Here is a 20247-nt window from a genome sequence, read left to right as displayed (position 1 = left end):
AGATATAGAAAATGAAATGTGGAGTTGAAATGGTTTACCCAAGGTCACATTGCTCTGTATTAAACCATTTCTATGAGTTAAACCATTCCTATGCACCAAGGATGGTCCTCACAACATTATAACCTCCCAGCAATGTAGCTATTATTGTCCCATTTTACTGAATAGGACAAGGAGCACAGAGAAGCATGAGGCTTTTGCCTAAGGGCACACATGTAAGTGAGAAGCAGAAGTGAAATTGACACAAATCCACAGCTCATGCCTTTGGCCACTCTGTTGGACCTTGTGACTAGTTTTGGCTGATGGGGTGCTAACAGAGTGACCCAAGCAAAGGCTGAAGTATGCAATCTATTTGGGCTCACCTCTGCCTTTCTGTGCATTTTCATTGTCATGAGAGAGATGCATCGCAGGTAACCTGCTGGTTGCACAAGTAGGGGAGAAGCATGGAAGACACCCAGACCCAACCCGCAGCTTGGAGTCTAGATCTACTGAACTCCTGCCTAGATCTACTGAACTCCAGCCAACCCGCAAACCTACAAGTGTGAGAATACATGCTTATTGTTATAAGCCACTGAATTTTGGAGTAATTTGCCATGCAGCATAATTGGGCAATCTATAATAATAAAAGCGTAATATGCTAATTAGACCAGACAGCTGAATGACTTTCCAGATGTTCTTCCGGACGACCTTCCAGATGAAGCTGGCACTGTGAGGTCCGAGGCAAGCCGCTGTGTCTATGAGGGCCGAGCCCCTTGCACGAATTTCATGCATCGGCCTCTAGTAACTAAATATAATACCTGACCTGTATTAAGTACTTTCTGAGACTTGTAACTTGCAAGAAAAACAAGCATCTTGACCAGCGCTTCTGTATTGTGTATATGATTAACCTGAGGCCCTTGTTAAAAATGCAGATCCTGACTCAGTAGTTCTGGGTGGGGCCTGAGATTCTCATTTTCTAAGGAGCTCCCAGGAGTTGCTGCCATTGCTGCTCCACAGACCACACTCTGGGTACAAGGGTGGAGAAGTCCTCTGGAGCTTCTCACCTGCATCTCTGGGTCACAACTGCACCTGGTGAACATCAGGGCAGAGGATGGGCCACCTTATGTATAAGGGAAGGACAGTCCTTGGCCTCCAGTGAGAACGCTGTGCGTGTCTAATAATCCGCACTCTCCTAATAACCAGAGTGGCCAGGAGGTTGGCTCATGTTGACATTTCCTCAGCCCACTACCTGGGCCAAGGATTAGAAACATCTAAGGAGATCTCCCCCTTTATTTTTGTCCTTTCTACTTCCTGGAAATTGAAGGTGCCCAGCAATAAACTTGACTTCCAATTAATTTTGGGCTCCTAACCAATACCATATTTCCAAGTCACAATGTAATTGAGTCCCCAGGCAGGAGCTACAACCCCTGTATCTGATTTTCTTCATTTTCAGTCAGGTAGGGCCTTGGGAAAGGGAGCTTAAAGGACGCTAAGTCTTCTGCTGGGACACTTTTCCAACCTGTCTTCCTGCTCAGCACCTAACTTTCCTTCACCACCACCATGGCCAACATGCCCTGGAGAATCAAGCCCCGTGATATGTTTGTACTTTGGGCATGCTAACAAAAACAGGAGAATCCTTTCCAAGGAGACAGTACCTTCTCTCTTCCTTTTAGTTTTTCATACTCTCTTGTAGGTCACACATCTATATTTTAACTGTAGAAAGGTAATCCTGGGATTCAACTTCCAAATTCTTTGAAGTTTTCCAATGATGTCCCTGGGTTGTTATAGATTCTAAACATATTATTTGAGCACCTTTAAAAGATTGCCATAATTTCCTAAGAAGCTAAACATACATCTACTATATTACCCAGCCACTCTGCTCTTAAATATTCACACAAGAGAAATAAAAGCATATGATTATGCAAAGACATATACCTGTATGTTCACAGCACCCTTATTTTAATAGGCCCAAATTGGAACACAATCTAAATGTGCTTTAATGGGTGAATGGAGAAGCATATTGTAATTGCATACAATGGAATACCAATTGAAAATAAAAGGATCAAACTCTTTATGCTCAAAATAACATGGATGCATCTTTGCAAAGAAGCTCACTGTACTGTACATTCTGTATGATTCCACTTATATAAAAATCTAATAACAAAGGCAGGTCCATGGTGGCCTGGAGATTGCTGGGAATGACGGATGAATCACAAAGAAGCATGGAAAACTTTTGGAGATATATTTCTTCAACATCTTGACGGTGCTGATGGTTCCACAAGTGTCAAACTTATCAGATTGTTCACTTTAAATATATAATTCCAGTTCAATGTATGTCATTTATAGCTCAATAGAGCTGTAATAAAAAATAACAACACACTGCCATTCCCCCCTCATTCTCTTCCCATCTCTATCTCCATGGGGTGGCTGGGAGCCAAGGCATGTTTGTTATGTGTCTCATTGGCATTGGCATGAATATTCTATCTGGATGCCTGAGGGAGTAAGCTAACACCGGGTGGCCTATGACATCATTTCCAGCTTCCTTGCATCCCTCATATAGATTCCAGCCACACCTTGTTATTTTTGAAAATAGAGATGTAGTATCCAGCAGGAAGCGGTCTATTGCATTCACAGTCTTTCTTCCTTTTTCCAGGCCCCTTCTGTTAAACATCTGGGGGTTGGGGGTGCCCCAAACTACAAGTCTGGCAGCCAGGGCCCCAAACTTGAAGCTAGAACTCTCCCATTCCATGGGCCCTACAGCAAGGTCTCTTCCCGGGGGAAGGGCTGTTGCTCTATTACAGAGGGGCACCAGTCACCGAGAGTGCTCTATGAAAGATGACTTGGTTTACTATCATGTGCATGGGTCAGGCTAACAGGAAGAAAGGGCGGTTAACCTACTGTTTTTACTTCTCCTCAGTTTACAGAGACAACTTTCCAGTGACACATGCTGGTCTGTGCTTGGGGAGTTGATGTAAAGCTATATTTACCAAGGCACCGTGGCCTCTGCCTTTTTCAGGCATTGGATGACACACCTTTGATGACTTCCCATTGCAGCTCATCCTCCCACCTAAAATAGCAAACAAGCACCGGATCAGGCTCTCAGGAGAAAGACAACCAGTTAGCTCTCCAAACACCAGCAATGTGTAGGCTCTGCTTAGGGCTGACCTTCTCATTTCTAAAATTTTGAAATTCCCAGATTCTTGGTGGACTGGTATGACCTGATTCCGTTGCTGCCCAGAGCACACCCCTTTCTGATGCTAACAGACTTCAACTTGGTTAAGGACAACAAGAAGCAGCAGGTGCCACATGGAAACTCTGAATCTTACTTACCTTTCCTACACCATTGCTACCTACAGAAGTCATTGCTATCCCCATGACTTAGGTTTGAGTAGTGCTTTGTTTTTTTCAGGTTCTCCCAGAAGCAAAACCTGAGACAAAGAGCAAGTAGTATACCTGGGAAATGAGCCCAGGAAACTGGGAGGGGGAGGGGAAAGAAGGCAGAGAAAAGAAAGGGCCCATAGGTTATGTTATCAAGCGAGTGACTACCATGGGCAGTGAGTGAGTACTTAGTTCCAAGAGGAATGCTGGGCGCCGGCATGGTGACATTATTAGCACAGCGCTCCACCTAACCTGTGCACTGACATGGCACACAAAGAAATAAGTTCAGCTTTATATATTTTATGATCATGGCTTCTTATTAAGTTATTATGGAAAGGGAATACAGAGTTTAAATAAAATGTGGAATGGGATCTGTTTTTTTTTTTTTTCTTTTTCAATAACACATTCTTTCACTATTTCTTAAACTCACTGCATATAATCCTGGGTCTTAGACTTATGCCAGATCCCATGGCCTAAGTAATCTTCTGTCTTTCAGGGGATGAATACAAGAAGGGTACTCTTAGCCATTACTGAAGAAAGAGGCTTCATCACCACCTTTTCTTTATAAATCATAAAGTCTCGAGCCAAGGTTGCAAAAGAAAGACTTTCTCAGAAGATGAAAGAGAAACAAGAGAACCACAAAAACCACTAAAACATTGTAAGATAAGACCAACGAAGGCAAGTTACAGAAACCAAGATAATCAAATCTGGAAAAGACAGGAACTATTAACTAATAACCTTCAAGTCTTGCAAGAGATGTTTTTTGAAAAGAAGAAATCACCTGCTCATAATGCTGGGAAGAAAAACCACAAACATGAAATAAGATTTAAAGGAGACATTACAGGAAGAATGTTCTGACTCTAAAGGTTATAAAAAAAACTTCGATGGCATATAGAAGATGGTTGTGGAATTCTTTCCTGTGGAGGCTTTAAAACCAAAATAGATTCTTCTTTACTGAATGGGTAGTTCTTATGAGCTCTGAGGTTTTGCCCCAACCTCACAGATCAATGCCTGCTAGAACATGACTGAAAGAACATGAATGAAGAGGTTGCACAAATAATATAACTTTCTTCTGGTTTGTATACAGGAAAGTAAAATTAAGAAATAAAATGATAGTGGTTCAGGAGAAACCAAGATGGCGGCATAGGTAAGCACCTAAACTGCTGCCTCGCACAACAATTTCAAAACTACAACTAAAAGACAGAATGGACACCATCCAGAACCACAGGAAAGCTGGCTGAGTGAAAATTCTACAACTAGAAGGAAAGAGAAAAGCTCACAGAGAATTGGAGGTATGGCAAAGGGTCTTTGTGCGCGCAGAGAGGAAGGGTGGCTGAGCGCCTGGCTGACTTTCTCTGGCGGAAGGGGGAAGGAAGCCCCCAACCACACTGAACCCCAGTTCTGACTGCACTGAACCCCAGTTCCGGGCGAGCCCCTGGGGACCCACGCTCTTGTGGGGGGAGTCTGGACTCTCGGGCGGAGACTCGGGAGCTGGGGAAGGCAGAAGTCTCAAGGCGCGCGCTTGCCAGTGCGCACAAAGACTGCGGAGGTTGCCACAGACTTTCCCTAGTGGAAGGGAGTCAGAGGCTCCTGACTGCACTGAGCCCCAGTTCTGACTGCACTGGACCCCAGTTCCAGGCGAGCCCCTGGGGACCCACGCTCTTGTGGGGGGAGTCTGGACTCTTGGGTGGAGACTCGGGAGCCGGGGAAGGCAGAGGTCTGCACGTGCGCGCAAGGGCAAGGCTGCTGGGAAGCTTAGACTGTCTGCTCTGCCCTGAGACTCCACCCCATACAAGCCGAGCACAGAGGCTATTGCAATTTGGCAAGTCCAATCCTATAAGGCTGTCTCTAGCACTGAACTTCTCCCAGCATAGACGCAGCTGATCCTTACAGCCAACTGGCCTGGAGGTCAATTTCTCCCAGTGATACCAACAACAATCAAGACTTAACTACAACAAGGCTGTACACACAGTCCACAAAGGGGTGCACCAAGAGTGTCCACTTCAGGTTAACTGGGGAGGCCGACCCACTGGGCCATATAGGAAACCTAGCACACAAATTTACCCTATCAACTCAGGGAAGCAGTGAAAATGTGGCGTCAAAGAAACAGATCACAAACGAAAGAAATGGAGGAAAACAAACGACTGGATATAGAATTCAAAACCACGGTTATAAGGCTTTTCAAGAATATCCTAGAAAAGGCCGATAAATATAACGAGACCTTCGAAGATATGAAAAAGGACCAACTAGAAATTAAACATACACTGACTGAAATAAAAAATATTATACAGAGTCCCAAAAACAGACTAGAGGAACACAAAAATCAAGTCAAAGAATTGAAATACAAAGAAGCAAAAAACACTCAACTGAAAAAGCAAAAAGCAAAAAAAAAAATCCAAAAAGTTGAAGATGGTGTAAGAAGACTCTGGGACAACTTCAAGCGTACCAACATCAGAATTATGGGGGTGCCAGAAGAAGAGAGAGAGCAAGATACTGAAAACATATTTGAAGAAATAATGACCGAAAACTTCCCCCACCTGGTGAAAGAAATAGACTTACAAGTCCAGGAAGCACACAGAACCCCAAACAAAAGGAATCCAAAGAGGACCACACCAAGACACATCATAATTAAAATGCCAAGAGCAAAAGACAAAGAGAGAATATTAAAAGCAGCAAGAGAAAAACAGTTAGTTACCTACAAGGGAGCACCCATACGACTGTCAGCTGATTTCTCAATAGAAACTATGCAGGCCAGACGGGAGTGGCAAGAAATTTTCAATGTGATGAATAGCAAGAACCTACAACCAAGATTACTCTACCCAGCAAAGCTATCATTCAGAATTGAAGGGCAGATAAAGAGCTTCACAGATAAGAAAAAGCTGAAGGAGTTCATCACCACCAAACCAGTATTATATGAAACGCTGAAAGGTATTCTTAAAGAAGAGGAAGAAGAAAAAAGTAAAGATAAAAATTATGAACAACAAATACATATCTATCAACAAGTGAACCTAAAAATCAAGTGAATTAAAAACCTGAGGAACAGAATAATCTGGTGAATATAATAGAATCAGGGGCATAGAAAGGGAGTGGACTGATAATTCTCAGGGGGAAAGGGGTATGGGGGGGTTCATGAAGAGACTGGACAAAAATCATAAACCTATGGATGAGGACAGTGGGGGGGAGGTAAGGGCAGAAGGTGGGGTGGGAACTGGGTGGAGTGGAGCTATGGGGGGAAAAAGGAGAAACAATTGTAATAATCTGAATAAAGATTTATTAAAATAAAAAAAATTATAGTGGTTCAGTTCAAGGTGGTGGACCAAGCATTTTTGTTAACCTCTTTCTCCTCTTCAAATTCTCTTGAAGCGTCAGATAGAATATAAAAATAAATCACTATAAAAGTGGAAAGCTGAAAAGAGATTGCCTATGGAAGAAGGAATTATTTCTGGTAGATATAAAACAAATGTAACCCATTGAAAGTGAAACACTACAGAGCTGAGAAAGTGAAAGATCTCTAAAAAAGTGAATTTCCCTAGAAGAATTCACATAATAATATCCAGGATAGAGGCTGTGTTAGTTTCACTACCAGTATTTACTTGCAAGACACGAAAACACATGTGAACAGAAAGGCTTGTACAAGAATATTGACATGGTCTTATTCATAACTAGAGGCCTGGTGCACGGATTCCTGCACTGGTGGGAGTCCCTTGGCATGGCCTGCAGGGATGGGCCAAAACCTGCAGTCCAATGCTGCCTGCTATTCCTGCCTGCCACTCCTGCTCATCCCAGCCCTGCTGTGCCTGCTGTGGGCTTGCACCCAGACAATCCCAATTGGGAGAGGCTTACATCACCACAGCGGCTGTTGAGCAGCTGCCCCCTGGTGGTCAGTGCGTGCCATAGCGACCAGTCAACCAGTCATTCAGTTGCTTAGGCTTTTATATATAGAGATATTAAAAGTCATGGAAACAACCCAAATTCCATCAATAGAGAAATGGGTAAATAAATTGTGGTATAGCTATTCAATGGAATACCACAGAGCCATAAAAAAGAGAAATCTGCTTATATACACAACAACATTAATAATCTTCAAAAACACTATATTGAGCAAATGAGACCAGACATACCAAAAAAAAAAAAAATGCATACAATATGATTCCATCTATACAAAGATGTGGAACAGCCAAGATTAAGGAGTCAGACATTGGTTTTCTCTGAGAGGGGTGAACTGCCTACAGGGGTACACTAGAAGACTATCTGAGATTATGGGGATGTTCTATATCCTAATTTTGATGGTAGCCACATGGGCATATATAATTGTCAAAAATGGAAATGAACCTTTAAGCCACATTCATTTTATTGTATGTAAATTATTTATTATTTTTTAAAAATTTTTAAATGCAAGGAGAAAGAGAAAAAGAGATAATAAGAAGCAGAAGAGGGGAAAGGAGGAGGAGAATGACAAGATGAGGAAGAGAATAGGAGTAAAGAGAAGAAAAGAGAGACTATTGAAGCTGGGAGAAAAGAGTGAGGACAGGGAACGTAAGTGCAAATCTGTTAGTATGTTAAAAGTAACACAAATATGACTTTCCAAACTTTAGTGAAAATGAGAAAAATAAACCATATTTAAATATTTATTAAATGTTTAAATGCCAAGATCTAATAGAGTTCTTAGCATGTAGTCAATGTTTGAATTCTTAAAACTATACTAGGAAATAGTTATTATATGTTTATTTTATAGATGGAAAAATTTAGACATGGGCTAACTCTCTTGCAAAGAAAACATAGATAAATTGGGGGTGTGAGGCAATATAAAAATTACAAATTGAGAACATCAAATAAATTGGAAAGATATTTTTAAATCTACCAGTAATCATAATAATATAAATGTGTTAAGATTATTGATGTATTGCATGGAAAAAGAAAATTTAGCTATTGGTTATTAATAAGAGAGATATTTAAATCAAATAAGGCAGAGAAAGTTTAAAAAAAAGGTTGGAAAAGGACACTCAACAAATATAAAAATAAAGCAGCAGTTGCAATACTAATATCAAATAAGAAAAGTATTCCAGATAAGAGTCAATAAAAATATAAATAAAAATTTCACCCTGATAAAAATTAACCAGTAAAAAGGATATTTTATGTCCTAAAATTATGAATTCTAAGTAAGTAAAGCAAAAATTAATGGGATAATAAGGAGAAACAGACAAACCCATAAAGGTAGGGTATGAATACAATTAAGTTCTTTGAGAAATCAGCAGATAAGTAGACAATAAATAAATCAAGACTTAGAGGGTTTTCATAATATAATTAAACATGTTGATCTGACAGGTCTTATAAAGATATGTCAGACTTCATATATCATAAAGAACATGAAGTCATGAAGCATTTGCAAAATATGCTTGTGCTATGTACAAACTTTGTACTGATAAAGTTGAAATTCAGTTAAAATGTATGGAAAACATAAATTATCAAAATTGACTAAAGTTACATTGTCTGAATAGACTACTCACCATGGAATAAGGTGAAAATTTTAATCAGAGATTTTAACAAACAATTACTAAGCCCAGAGGGTTTTATGAGAGACTTCCAACAATCTCACAAGAAACAGACAATTATTTAAAGTGCGACAGTGAAAGAAATGGAAAGATTTCCAACTCATGTCATAACGTTAGTTGCTACTACTGAATGGATACTGCTAGTTCTCATGTATTCACCAAGAAAACTGTAGGCATGTATTATTAATTAAAGCTTTCCTAGATTTCAGAACCAACAAATTGGAGAATATAACAGAAAATAAAACCCTATTCACAATAGTAATCAAACCTGAAAAATAGCTTGTAAAAAGAAATGTGAAAAATGATGAAGAGAACTATAAAATTTTACTAGGAAATGAATAGATATCTATACCGTGTCCTGAATGGAAGCATTGAAAATTTAAAAACAGGAGGGTGGATGAAGCAGAGAATCAAATCAGCGATTTGGAAGACAAAGTAGCAGAAAACAATCAGAGCAGCAAAATGAAAAGAGAGTTTAAAAAATGAGGAGAGTTTTAAAAATTAGGATAGTTCATCTTACATAATCATAATTTTAAAGAAAATGGTACTACAATGACATTCTTTTTGGTATGTTAAATCACGGTTACAATGCTACATAATAAAAAGTAATTCCTTTTACATCTTCAAAAAAATTCTCAACTCTTCTAAGGTAATCAAAAATATATAAAGCAATTCCCATTAAAATCTCAATGAATATTTAAAATAATTTAAGAGTCTGTTCAAAAGAAGACATTTATGAAAATTTTTAAGAAAGATTTTTTAAATGAAAGGAAATTTGTCATAAAAAACATTTTATGAAAATACATAAAATGAAGCTAGTGTGGTGCTGGTAAATGAATAGATAAAATGAAGGTCAAGAAACAGACTTATGTGAAAGTGAAAATTTTAGTATGTGATAAAAGTGTTATTTTGTATCCATGAATGTAGAATGAAGTATTTAACAAATATAATAGGACAAAATTTTTACTTGGACAAAAAACAAAGTTGTATCTTTAACTTTTCTTTTAAAATATATTTTTATTGATTTCAGAGAGGAAAGGAAAGGGAGAGAAAAATAGAAAGATCAGTGATGAGAGGGAATCATTGATCGGCTGCTTCTGTATGTCCCACATTTTTGGATGGAGCCCGAAATCCAGGAATGTGCCCTGACTGGGAACTGAACCGTGATCTCCTGGTTCATAGGTTGATGCTCAACCACTGAGCCACACAGGCTGGGCTGTATCTTTATCTTAAACCTTACACCCATAAACAACTTTAAAGTAGGCTGTAGTCTTAAACAAACAAAAATAAGTAAATAAAATTAAAAGTGTTAAAACAAAATATATTTAAATATTTTGACAATCTTTATTTGAGGAAAACTTTCTAAAATAAGGCAAGAAAACCAAAAGTCATAAGGGAAATGATTCAGGGTTGATTACATTTAAAACGGAAAGTTTCTGCATGGCCAAAGGCAGCATAAACAATGTTAAAAGGTGAGTGCAAGATTGGGCCAAACATTTACAAAGTTCATGAGACAAAAGTTCAATATGGTTGATAATTAGCAAAGCTGGCCACAGTAATTTCTACCTTCCCCCCTAATCCCTTTCCCACCCCCCCAACCCCCAGCCCCACCCCCGACCCCCGTGCACATGGTTCTTTGCAATATTACTTTGCTGGCCCTGCCATCAGGAGGATTCTATTTCCTCCCCCTAAAACCCCTAAAATCTGAGCTGACCCAGTGATTTGTTGGCCTAATAGAATGTGGCTGAAGGGACATTGTACAAGTTCATCAAGAGGCCTCTCAACTTCTGCTTTTAGCCTCTTGCTGTTCTGAGTCCACCATGTAAAGAAATGTGGCTAAATCCTCCTTGAGGATTAAAGATGATATGGACATAGAGCCAAGGTGACAGCCAGCACTAACCATCAGACATATGATGTCATCTTGGACCATCTAGCTCATGTCAAGTCAACAGAAGGCTGTTGCCATATGAGTAATCCTAGGCAAGATCAGCAGAACTACACAGGTGAGTCCAGAGAAGTTGCTGACACACAAACTCATGAGCAAAAAAAAAAAAATGGCTGTTAAGTCACTAAGTTTTGGGGTGGTTTGTTATGCAGCAATAGCTAAGTGGGACAGTTATCCACAATTATAAAGAATTGTAGGGATAAGAGCAAACAGCCTGCCTGGGAAATGGGCAGGCAAGTCACAAAACAAGAAACAATGGCTGATGACTTGAGTCAGAGCTGGAGGAGTCTTGCTGATTGACTGAAACAAGAACTTGGGCTCTGCCCTAACTGGTTTGGCTCAGTGGATAGAGCGTCGGACTGCAGACTGAAGGGTCCCAGGTTTGATTCTGGTCAAGGGCATGTACCTTGGTTGTGTTTCTCTCTCATTGATGTTTCTAACTCTCTATCCCTCTCCCTTCTTCTCTGTAAAAAATCAATAAAATATATTTAAAAAAAAAAAAAAAAAGAAGAAGAAGAAGAACTTGGGCTCCACAGTCAGTCTGCCTGGGTCTGAATCCTGGCTCTGCCCTACCACAGCCTTGGGCAAGTTACTGAGACCGCTCCAGGCCTCAATTTCCTCATCTATGAAGTGGGTATATAAATACTATCTATCTCATAGGGTCATTGTAAGGAAACTTGTATTAAGTACAAATGAATGTTTGGTACATATAATTGTTTTCTTACTATTATAAATTAAAGACATACGAAAGAACTAATCTGTGTATCTGATCAACATGAGCCAAACTTCTTTCAATGAGGAGAAGATAAGATTTCATTCAAAAGTGAAAAAAGTTGATGTCTTTTGCTTTTACTGCTTTAAATAGCTCAGGTGAACTTTTGAATCCAGAGAATCAGTGAGTACAAGAAGCTAAGCTGGTTTATTGAGTGCAAGTAGAGGAATAAAAGGGAGGATTGTAGTTAGGAATTAGAGAACAAAGACATTTAGTTACATTTTAGAGTTTGGCTTGCTTTAATGTTACTGTAAAAATAACCAGTTCGATGTTTTATAACACTTGCTTAAATGTCATTGTCTTAATGAGTTCTACTTTTACTATTTAAAATCTATAGAAATTCATGTTTCTAAATCTGACTGAGATTTAGTCGAGAGGCACTTATTTGAATTTCAAGTAAAATATTATTTTTATTGTTATTACCTATGGTTATATAATTTGAGATGTTCTGTCTTCCAGGCTGCTTTTATCTATATATATAAAAAGCCAGTGACTGGAACACTGTAATGACGCCCACTGAGGCCAGCGAACCGACTGGATCAGGGGGTGCGGCCAACAGGCCAACCTCCTGCAGCCACTCCCCCTGGCCAGCCCCACCCCTGATCTCACCCCCACCCCAATCAGGGGCGGGGCCCTCTGGCCAATTGCCCTGGGCCCCTTCCCCCAGCCGGCCCAGCCCTGATCTGGCGAATGGGGCGGGCTGGCCAGCCAACCTCCCACCATCTCCTCCTCCCGACAGGCCCAACCCTGATCTGCCCCAATTGGGGCTGGGCTGGTCAGACCCCACCCGTGGACAAATTTGTATACTGGGCCTCTAGTTACATATAATTGTTTTCTTACTATTATAAATTAAAGACACATGAAAGAACTAATCTGCATATCTGATCAACATGAGCCAAACTTCTTTCAATGAGGATATAAGATTTCATTCAAAAGTGAAAAAAGTTAGTCTCTGCATTTTTGCACCTGTTGCAAACAACTGTGTAATTTCTTAGTAGATATTTTAAAATACTAAAAATAGTACAAAGACTAACATTATTTTCATGAGCCACACATATCCAATAGAGATAATGTGCTCAAAGCATTTTACTGCCTCCTCATTGCATACCTCCAGCACAGGGAGTCACAGAGTAAAAAAAATCTATCCCCAAGGATGCTGAAATTACCAAAAAAATCATGTTAGGTCATGTTTGTGTGTGTGCATGCATGTGTGTTTTTATGTGTGTAGCCATATATGATGTATCAATGTATTTTTATATATACTTACTAGAGGCCCGGTGCACAAAATTCATGCACGGGGGGGGGGGGTGCCTCAACCCAGCCTGCCCCCTCTCACAGTCTGGGAGCCCTCAGGGGATGTCCTACTGATGACTTAGGCCCGCTCCGCAGTCTGGCCTCCCTCTGCAGGAGGCAATTGGGCTGATCAGGGGAAGGCACCACCCCCATCACCCCACTACTGCCAAGGTGTTTTCATCAACACGGACTCCAGACCCTTCACCACGAAAAAATTATAACTTTCTTTAGGCATTTTCAAGATGACTCTTTCATAGGATATGACATTTCTTTCTTTCTTTTTTTTTTTTTTTAACCCTCACCTGAGTATATTTTTCCATTGATTTTTAGAGATAGTGGAAGAGAGATAGTGGACAGAGAGAAACATCAATGTGAGAGGGACACTTCGATTGGTTGCCTCCTGCATGAGCCCTGACCTGGGCCCCAGCCAGGGAGGAGACTGTAACCTAGGTACATAGCCTTGATCAAAATCGAATCCGGACCCTGCGGTCCGCAGGCCGAGGCATTATCCACTGAGCCAAACTGGCTAGGGCAGGATATGACATTTCTTACCACCTCCAGCAGTGGACCTTCATTTTTTCCTCCAGGAGTGAGATTGAAAAACCCTAGATCACCTTCTTGGATTCTTATTACCCAAGTTACCAAGAATACTGCGAGTGGCGTACAGGGAGCTTAGCCAATGAGCGGTCAGAAAAGGTGTTCTCTCTGCAGCTCACAGGACTGCTGGTGCTCTGTGGCGAGTCCACTCCAGGCCTGCTCCAGCCGCACCGTGGCGGCTTGGGCAGGCCCCTCTTTGTGTGTGTCTGCTCCAGGCCTGCGCCACCAGTGGCTTGCCTCACCACGCACGCAGTCCCCTCCTGAGCCGGTCGTGGCTGTTACGGTGTCCCGGCTAATTGCATATTGCCTCTTTATATATTATATATATAGATATGTTCATATTTGACACAATAAAACCGTCAAGAAATTTGAAAATGTAAATTGTTAAAAGGCTTTCTCTGTCGTAATCAGCATGATGACTTTTCCAAGAATTTAGAATACAAATATTCTTCCAAGAGTTCTACACTACAAAATAACAAAAACAAATTAAGCAGCTTCTAGTTGTGCAACCTTGAGCAAGTTACTTAACCTCACTTTTTTTTTTTCCATTTGAAACAGGGATAACAATAGTACCTAATTCATGTGGAATTTTTGCAAAGATTTAAAAAGCTACTATATTTAAAGTGCTAAGGACAGTGTCTGACACATGAAGGCATTTTACAAATCTTAGCTATTATGATTGTTATTCTTACTACTATTTTATCGGGTGTCATTGATATGTCAAAATCACCAGATCTTAAATATAAGAGTGTATCTCTTTTAAATGATCCAAACATATACTACAATTTGGGTAAATAAACATACCACTTTGTATTTCTGATGCCAACCTCCTATTTTAGAATGTTTTAAGCAGAGATTACAAAAAATAATGTAGTATAAGGATTCATTTTCCATTTGCAAAGAATGATGTTAGCAGCTTAAGATTACACAGAGCCAATACAGGAGTTTAAGACAGGTTAAAAATGTCCAGTAAACAGAAATAATATATCACCCGCAGTTTTGTTTTCAAATACACCTGCTACTAGTGCATTTACTTCCTAGGGCCTGAAAACAACAGGCTACTCAATGTCTTTTGCAGAACTTCTTACTTGGTGGAACATACATTCTCCATTTGAATCATAATGCCTTTGGGGAATCAGTGGGCCAATGAAATAACTTTAGTCAGGAAGACTATAAAACTTTTATACTAACAAATTACAAAAGAGGGTACAATTATGAACTAAACTGTTAAACTCATCATTCTGCCTGGATACGTGCATTGAGTGGACAGAATAACTGAACACTACTATAAGGTAAACTGAAGCTGGAATATCAGCAGCTCTTTGGGACTCAAGTGATTCCCAGGGGCATTTCTCTTTCTAAATACCCCATTTCTTCCACTCTCTTGGGGCAGTTCTTCAGCCAAAGGGACTTTGGAGAATGTAATCCACTTCCCCTTTGCAGTTGCCACTTCCACCAGCTGCTTCTCTCATTACCTTACTGTTCAGGCAGCAAAGGCCAGCCCCAGGTTCTTCTAATGATAGCAAGCACCTCATTAAAAAATCTGCCAAATTTACTTTTCCATGGAACATCACTTTTGCAGCTTTTCACGAGGCCATGAGGAAAGAAAGCATCATGTATAAAATATGACTTCCAGAAATCTTGAAGATATTAAGAATTATTCCTACATGACTGGTGGGTGTACCACAGTCCATAGAATGGCAGTATCTTCCATTTCCCCAAAGGAATCCCATCAGTCTGTCCCTGTACCTGTTTGCCCACAGGAGAAGGCGAGAGGACCTCACAAAGTTAGGACGTTTTCAGAAACGTCCCAAAATAGAGAGGACTTTAGGCTCTGGGGTGAATACTTTCCCATTCCTGGTTTTGCATGTGTGCAAGGGTCACCTTGCTTTAGTCTATAACACCCTGGCAGAGAGAAAACTGGGTGTAATTCTTCAAGAGTTTGGAATGTGTGAACTTTGGCGAGTTTCTTAACCTCTCTGAACCTATTTATTTATTTATTTATTTATTTATTTTTGGTGTATGTTCTGTAAAGGGGAGATAGTAATAATATAGTACCTCATTAAATCAGTTAGATTTTGTAAAGCACTTAAAACAGTAGCACAGTAAGCACTGTTTTAAATGTTGAAGTGAATTCTCTCTTTAACAGTAAATTTTTCCGCAACAAAGTACATAAAGAGGCAAACACTGAATAAGAGACAACGATTGTAAAGTCCTTTGGAAACAGTACTTATCTGGACATTGCAGAGCAAAGAGTTTTAGAAGGGCTAACTCGAGGAGGAGATTGTTAGGAGCCAGAGAATTCCCTCTGCTTTCTGAGGAAATCCCTGCAGACTTTTACCCATGCCCCAAGTTGACAGTTGTCACATCACTAGACCCAAGGAAAAGCGCTTTCCAAGGTAGCAGCAGGCAATCCTTACCTGGGGAATCCTTTATTAGGAAACCGAAACTCACCTTTTATATGACGCCCACTTCGTCCACCCCCGCCCCCTATCGCGACTCCCCCCCCCCTCCCCTCCCTGGGCTCCTAGCTAAAATCGATCGTCGTTACAACCACATTCTCAAGGGGCAGAGAGCTAGGAAGAAGTCTTTGCTATAAGTTTAAAACCCTGAGTAACTCTGTCCCAAAGAACGGCAGGTGCCTAGACTTCGCGCCCTGCCCTTGGCCAAGACCGCATTCGGGAGCCTTCGTGAGGCCCACGCGGGACATCGGATGCACCCACCGGACCGCGTGGGAGCAGAGAGGGTGCCTGGGCTCTCTCCTCGGGAAGTTATTTCCTGACCTTTGGTATTGGTCTCGGAAGGGGCAGACTCACCAGGGCTCTTGTTCCCATACCCAGTTTGGGGATATTATCCTAGTCTCTTTCCGCAACCTCCGCTCCTCTCCCCTCCCAGAGTAATAGTACTCGGCCTCTAAAGGGCAACCGAAGCCTGGCAGCCCCCCAAAGCAAACACATACATGTTCCACACTTCCTCTGCCCTTTGCACGCCTCGCACCCCTGATACCTGACCTGCGGCAGACCCGGAGGAGCGCGTCCGTCAGATCTCAGCGCCAAGTCCAGCCTCCCGACACGTATTCCCGCTCCGCCTCAGCCTTAGACGGGTTGCCCCGGCAAAACTGCTGCCAAAACAGTTGCTCTCGGGTGGGGCGGGGAACCCGCCTCCTGGCATCCATCAAGCGCTAGCCCGGCACCCAGCTACGGGTCCCCTCTGCCGCGCGCGCCCCTCTCCGGCGACGTACTCACCTGCAGCTGGGTCCCGCTGGCGTTGCCCGCGACGGCGTCCGACCCGTCGGCAGCCCCTGTGCCGCGCAGCACCGTTATGTGCAGCGTGAGCAGCAGCAGTCCCAGCAGCAGCAGTAGCTCGGCCGCCAGGCGAACCATCCTCTTGAGACGCGCGGCTTTAGGACCCGGCGCGGCGGGCGGCGACGGCGGTGGCGCCGGGGGAGGAGGAGTCGGAGCGCCCGAGCCCGGCAGCGCGGCTCCAGCCTCGGCCCCCGCCGGGCCCCCGCTCCCAGGGCCCGCGGGGCCAGTGCTGGGCACGGCGGGGCGCGCCGGGCCGGGGGAGCAGGAGCCGCCACCGCCGCTGCCGCCGCCGCCGCCACCGCACCACGGCGGAGCCACGGCGGGGCCGGGGGCGTCCAAGCCGGCTGCGGAGCAAACCCCGAAGCTTCCCTGCAGCGGCGGGGACAGGGGGCTGCCCGGGACCCAGGCCGGGCCGGGGACCACCCTGCGGACAGGGGGCAACGGGGGCGGCGGCGGGGCGGGCGCAGCCAAGCCCCCGAGCGCACATGGGCGCCCCAGATGTGGCCGCGGCGCCGCTGCTGGAGCTGGAGCGGCCGCCAGAGGAGCGCGGGGAGGAGGAGGAGGAGGAGAAGAAGGAGGAGGAGGAGGAGAAGGAGGAGGAGGGCTTCAGTGGCGGCCCGGAGTTACCTCCACGCTTGGCTCTCCCGCCCTGAGCCACTCACCCGACAAGCCACCTCCCCTCCTTCCCGGGCTACTTCGGGACCCGGGACGCGCCGCCTGGCCGCGGAGTGCTAGGGTGAACTGGCTTCAGATGGGGGCCCCCGGGGACGACACGGGGGTTGTCACTATTTGGAAGTGACCTGGGCGCCCTTCCGGGGTCCGCGTCCAACTGCCGGGATGTGCCAAGTGTGCGCCACCTCTGCCGAAGTCGCTGTGGCCCGCGAGGGCACAGCCTTTGTGCGCACTGGGGCTGTGGGTGGGTGGGGGTGCCTGAGCGAATTTAGAAACCTTTATTGACAAAGTGGAGTTGGAGTTGTGGTGATGGAGAACCGAGGGGGCGCAGGGCCAGCCAGGTGTCTGTCTGCAACTGTGCGCCCCGCCTGAAGCTGGCGCGCCTAAGAGGGGGGATGACAAAGTCGTTCCAGAAGGATCTTGACACTTGCTCCAGGACGGTGGGCCGCCCGCCTCCTGTGCACCGTTGCTCCTGCACCCGCGTCTCTCTGTAGAGCCTGGGAAGGGAGGCGATTTGGCTTCGCTGGGCGTGGGTCTGGTCCAGCGCGCAGGTGTCGCGGCGGTGAGCTGCTGGGGCCGGGCTCGCGGCTCCCGCGCTCAGAACCAAGGTGGGCACTGCGGATAAATCTCAGCTCTGGCAGTCGCGGGTCCGGGGGCTCATCCCGGAGGCGCCGCGCCCGGAGGGGACCTGGGGGCTGCAGACGCACAGCCGCCGTTCCTGAGCCGCCGCCTCATGACCGCTCTGCAGCCTCGGGCTCCCGCGCTCCGCTCATGCCTTGCAGGGGTAGCAGGCGAGTGAAGGGGCTTGGGTCAGGCAGAGGGCGCGGGTTCCTCTCCTCCGATGCAGGAACAAACTGGCTCCCTCGGTGGGCTCAGATCACTGCAGTGGCACCGCGCATTTCTCTCCCTCCCGGTATTGCTATGGCTCCTGCCTTCCAGAAGTGGCTCGGAGTGGCAGGCGCTCTGTACGCCTTGTGCCTTTTATACTGAGCTCCCCCCGCCTCCCACCGGGTTTCCTCCTCCCCTCGGCGCCTTTGCCCGCCCAGCCCTTTCCTCTCCGCTTGCGAAGCTCTGCATCCTGGCGTTCGCGCACAAGCATTTCGCAAATTTCCAAGCCCATCTCGCACCCAGTGCCCCTGGGATGGGTCCTCCCGATTCCCCCTTGGTGACAGATATTAAATAAATAAACAAACCTTTCTGGCCGGTTTGACTTTCTCCCCCTCCGCCCGGATTCTGTCCTCTTGCTCCCTGTGCTCCAAACTAAGAAAATATTCTTAATTCAACCACCTTTCAACGACTTTAATTGATTTTATGAACATCTTTATGCTCAAGACAGTTCAGCCAAATCTTACCCAAATTAAGACAAGAAACACCTTCATCATTACAAAAGTTCCACAGTCACGGTGGTATTTTGCAGAATTTAAATAGCAATGGTTAAGGTATGGAGTGCTGGTTGGGTTTATTTATGTCCAGGGAAGGAAGGGCTAGTTGCCACTTTAAAGATGCCTTCATCATCTTTAAAATTCTAACCAGTTCCAGCATCTTATTAATAAATTGGCAGCTGCTTATTAAGCACAAAATGTATTTTCCTTTTCAGTGTTTGTTTGTTTGTTTGTTTGTTTTTGGAGGGGGGAGGAGGGTTGTGTGGAGGGAGTGCTTGCTTTCGATTTTTAGGCAGCCAGTCCTGTGAGGCAACTTATTGCAATCTCCAGGCTCTAAAATGCCAATAATTGTCAACTAGAGCGCTGGGGGATAATTTGAAACAATAGACTGTCCGTGGTTCAGATGGGAGATCAAAGAGAGGATCCCAGCCGCTTTCAGATCCCATAAGGATCCTCCAGTGTGTTTTTTAATTAGGATCACTTAGAGGGGGCGGGGCAGGAGAGTCAGCACATGGATGGAATATATAAATTAAGATGACAAACTAGACAGAGTTTAGGGCTGGCTCTAACCCCTGAGTGCCAGATTGTGAAGTGGCGCACAGGGACAAATGACTTTCCTATTGCCCTAGGCAGGCTGTTCTAAATTAGAATCCAGGCACTGGGGTGTCCTGCCTTTTCATCACACACAGTCCCCACATGTGAACCTCAACTGCCTCTCCTCTCATCTCAAGTTAACATTTTTGGATACTAAGGAAAATTAACTTAAAAAAAAAAAACTCTGGAAAGAAATCCTCGCAGTGAGTGTAAATTCTAATAAATTTGTAAAGGGAGAGTTGGAGATCAAAGTCTTTGTAAGATGTTGTAAAAATTGTAAATTGATTTTTGGGGACAGAAGTCTTTATAAAATGTTGAACAAATGCACGAGTGACTGCTCTTAAAACCCTTTCACGCTGTGAGATCCAAATTCCAGGTGAGTTTATGTTCTAGTAAGCACCCATAACTAGTATCTGTAAATGCCCATGCTCTGTGACTGAGCTGTCAAAAGAGTCTGCCAGCAGGGTTCTGCTTTTGAGAAGATGGGGAGCGCGGGGTTACAATTTTTGTGGAAAAAGAATGACAAGTTTCAAAGCCTAAACAAATTAAGTTTCAAGTATATTTATGAAATGTTACCAATAGCTGATGAAAGTCTTAAAGATCCTACCTCCTTCAGCATTCCAACAGCACTGTCCTTATGTCTTTATTATTGATCTTACTGCCTAGTAAAAAGTCTGATTGTATGTCTGTCTTCCCATCAAACCGGGAACATGTGGAACATGTCAGAGCCTATCTCCCACCCACACCCCACCCTCCACCCCTCCAGTATCCAGTTTTCTTC

General features: G+C 43.9%; 1 protein-coding gene across 1 annotated transcript in view; it reads right to left on the bottom strand.

Annotated features, from left to right (window-relative positions):
• The window catches only part of ISM1 (isthmin 1), an 80040-nt gene extending 62620 nt beyond the window's left edge, over nucleotides 1–17420 (bottom strand). The window contains exon 1 of the mRNA XM_080686491.1: nucleotides 16759–17420. Coding sequence (XP_080542617.1) covers nucleotides 16759–16896 — 138 coding nt within the window. The 5' untranslated portion in view covers nucleotides 16897–17420. The remainder of the gene's footprint in view (nucleotides 1–16758) is intronic.
• Between the last annotated feature and the right edge of the window lie 2827 nt (nucleotides 17421–20247).

Source organism: Plecotus auritus (genome assembly GCF_963455305.1).
Source record: "Plecotus auritus genome assembly, chromosome: 8".
Lineage (NCBI taxonomy): Eukaryota > Metazoa > Chordata > Mammalia > Chiroptera > Vespertilionidae > Plecotus > Plecotus auritus.
This window is presented reverse-complemented; position numbering and strand designations above follow the sequence as displayed.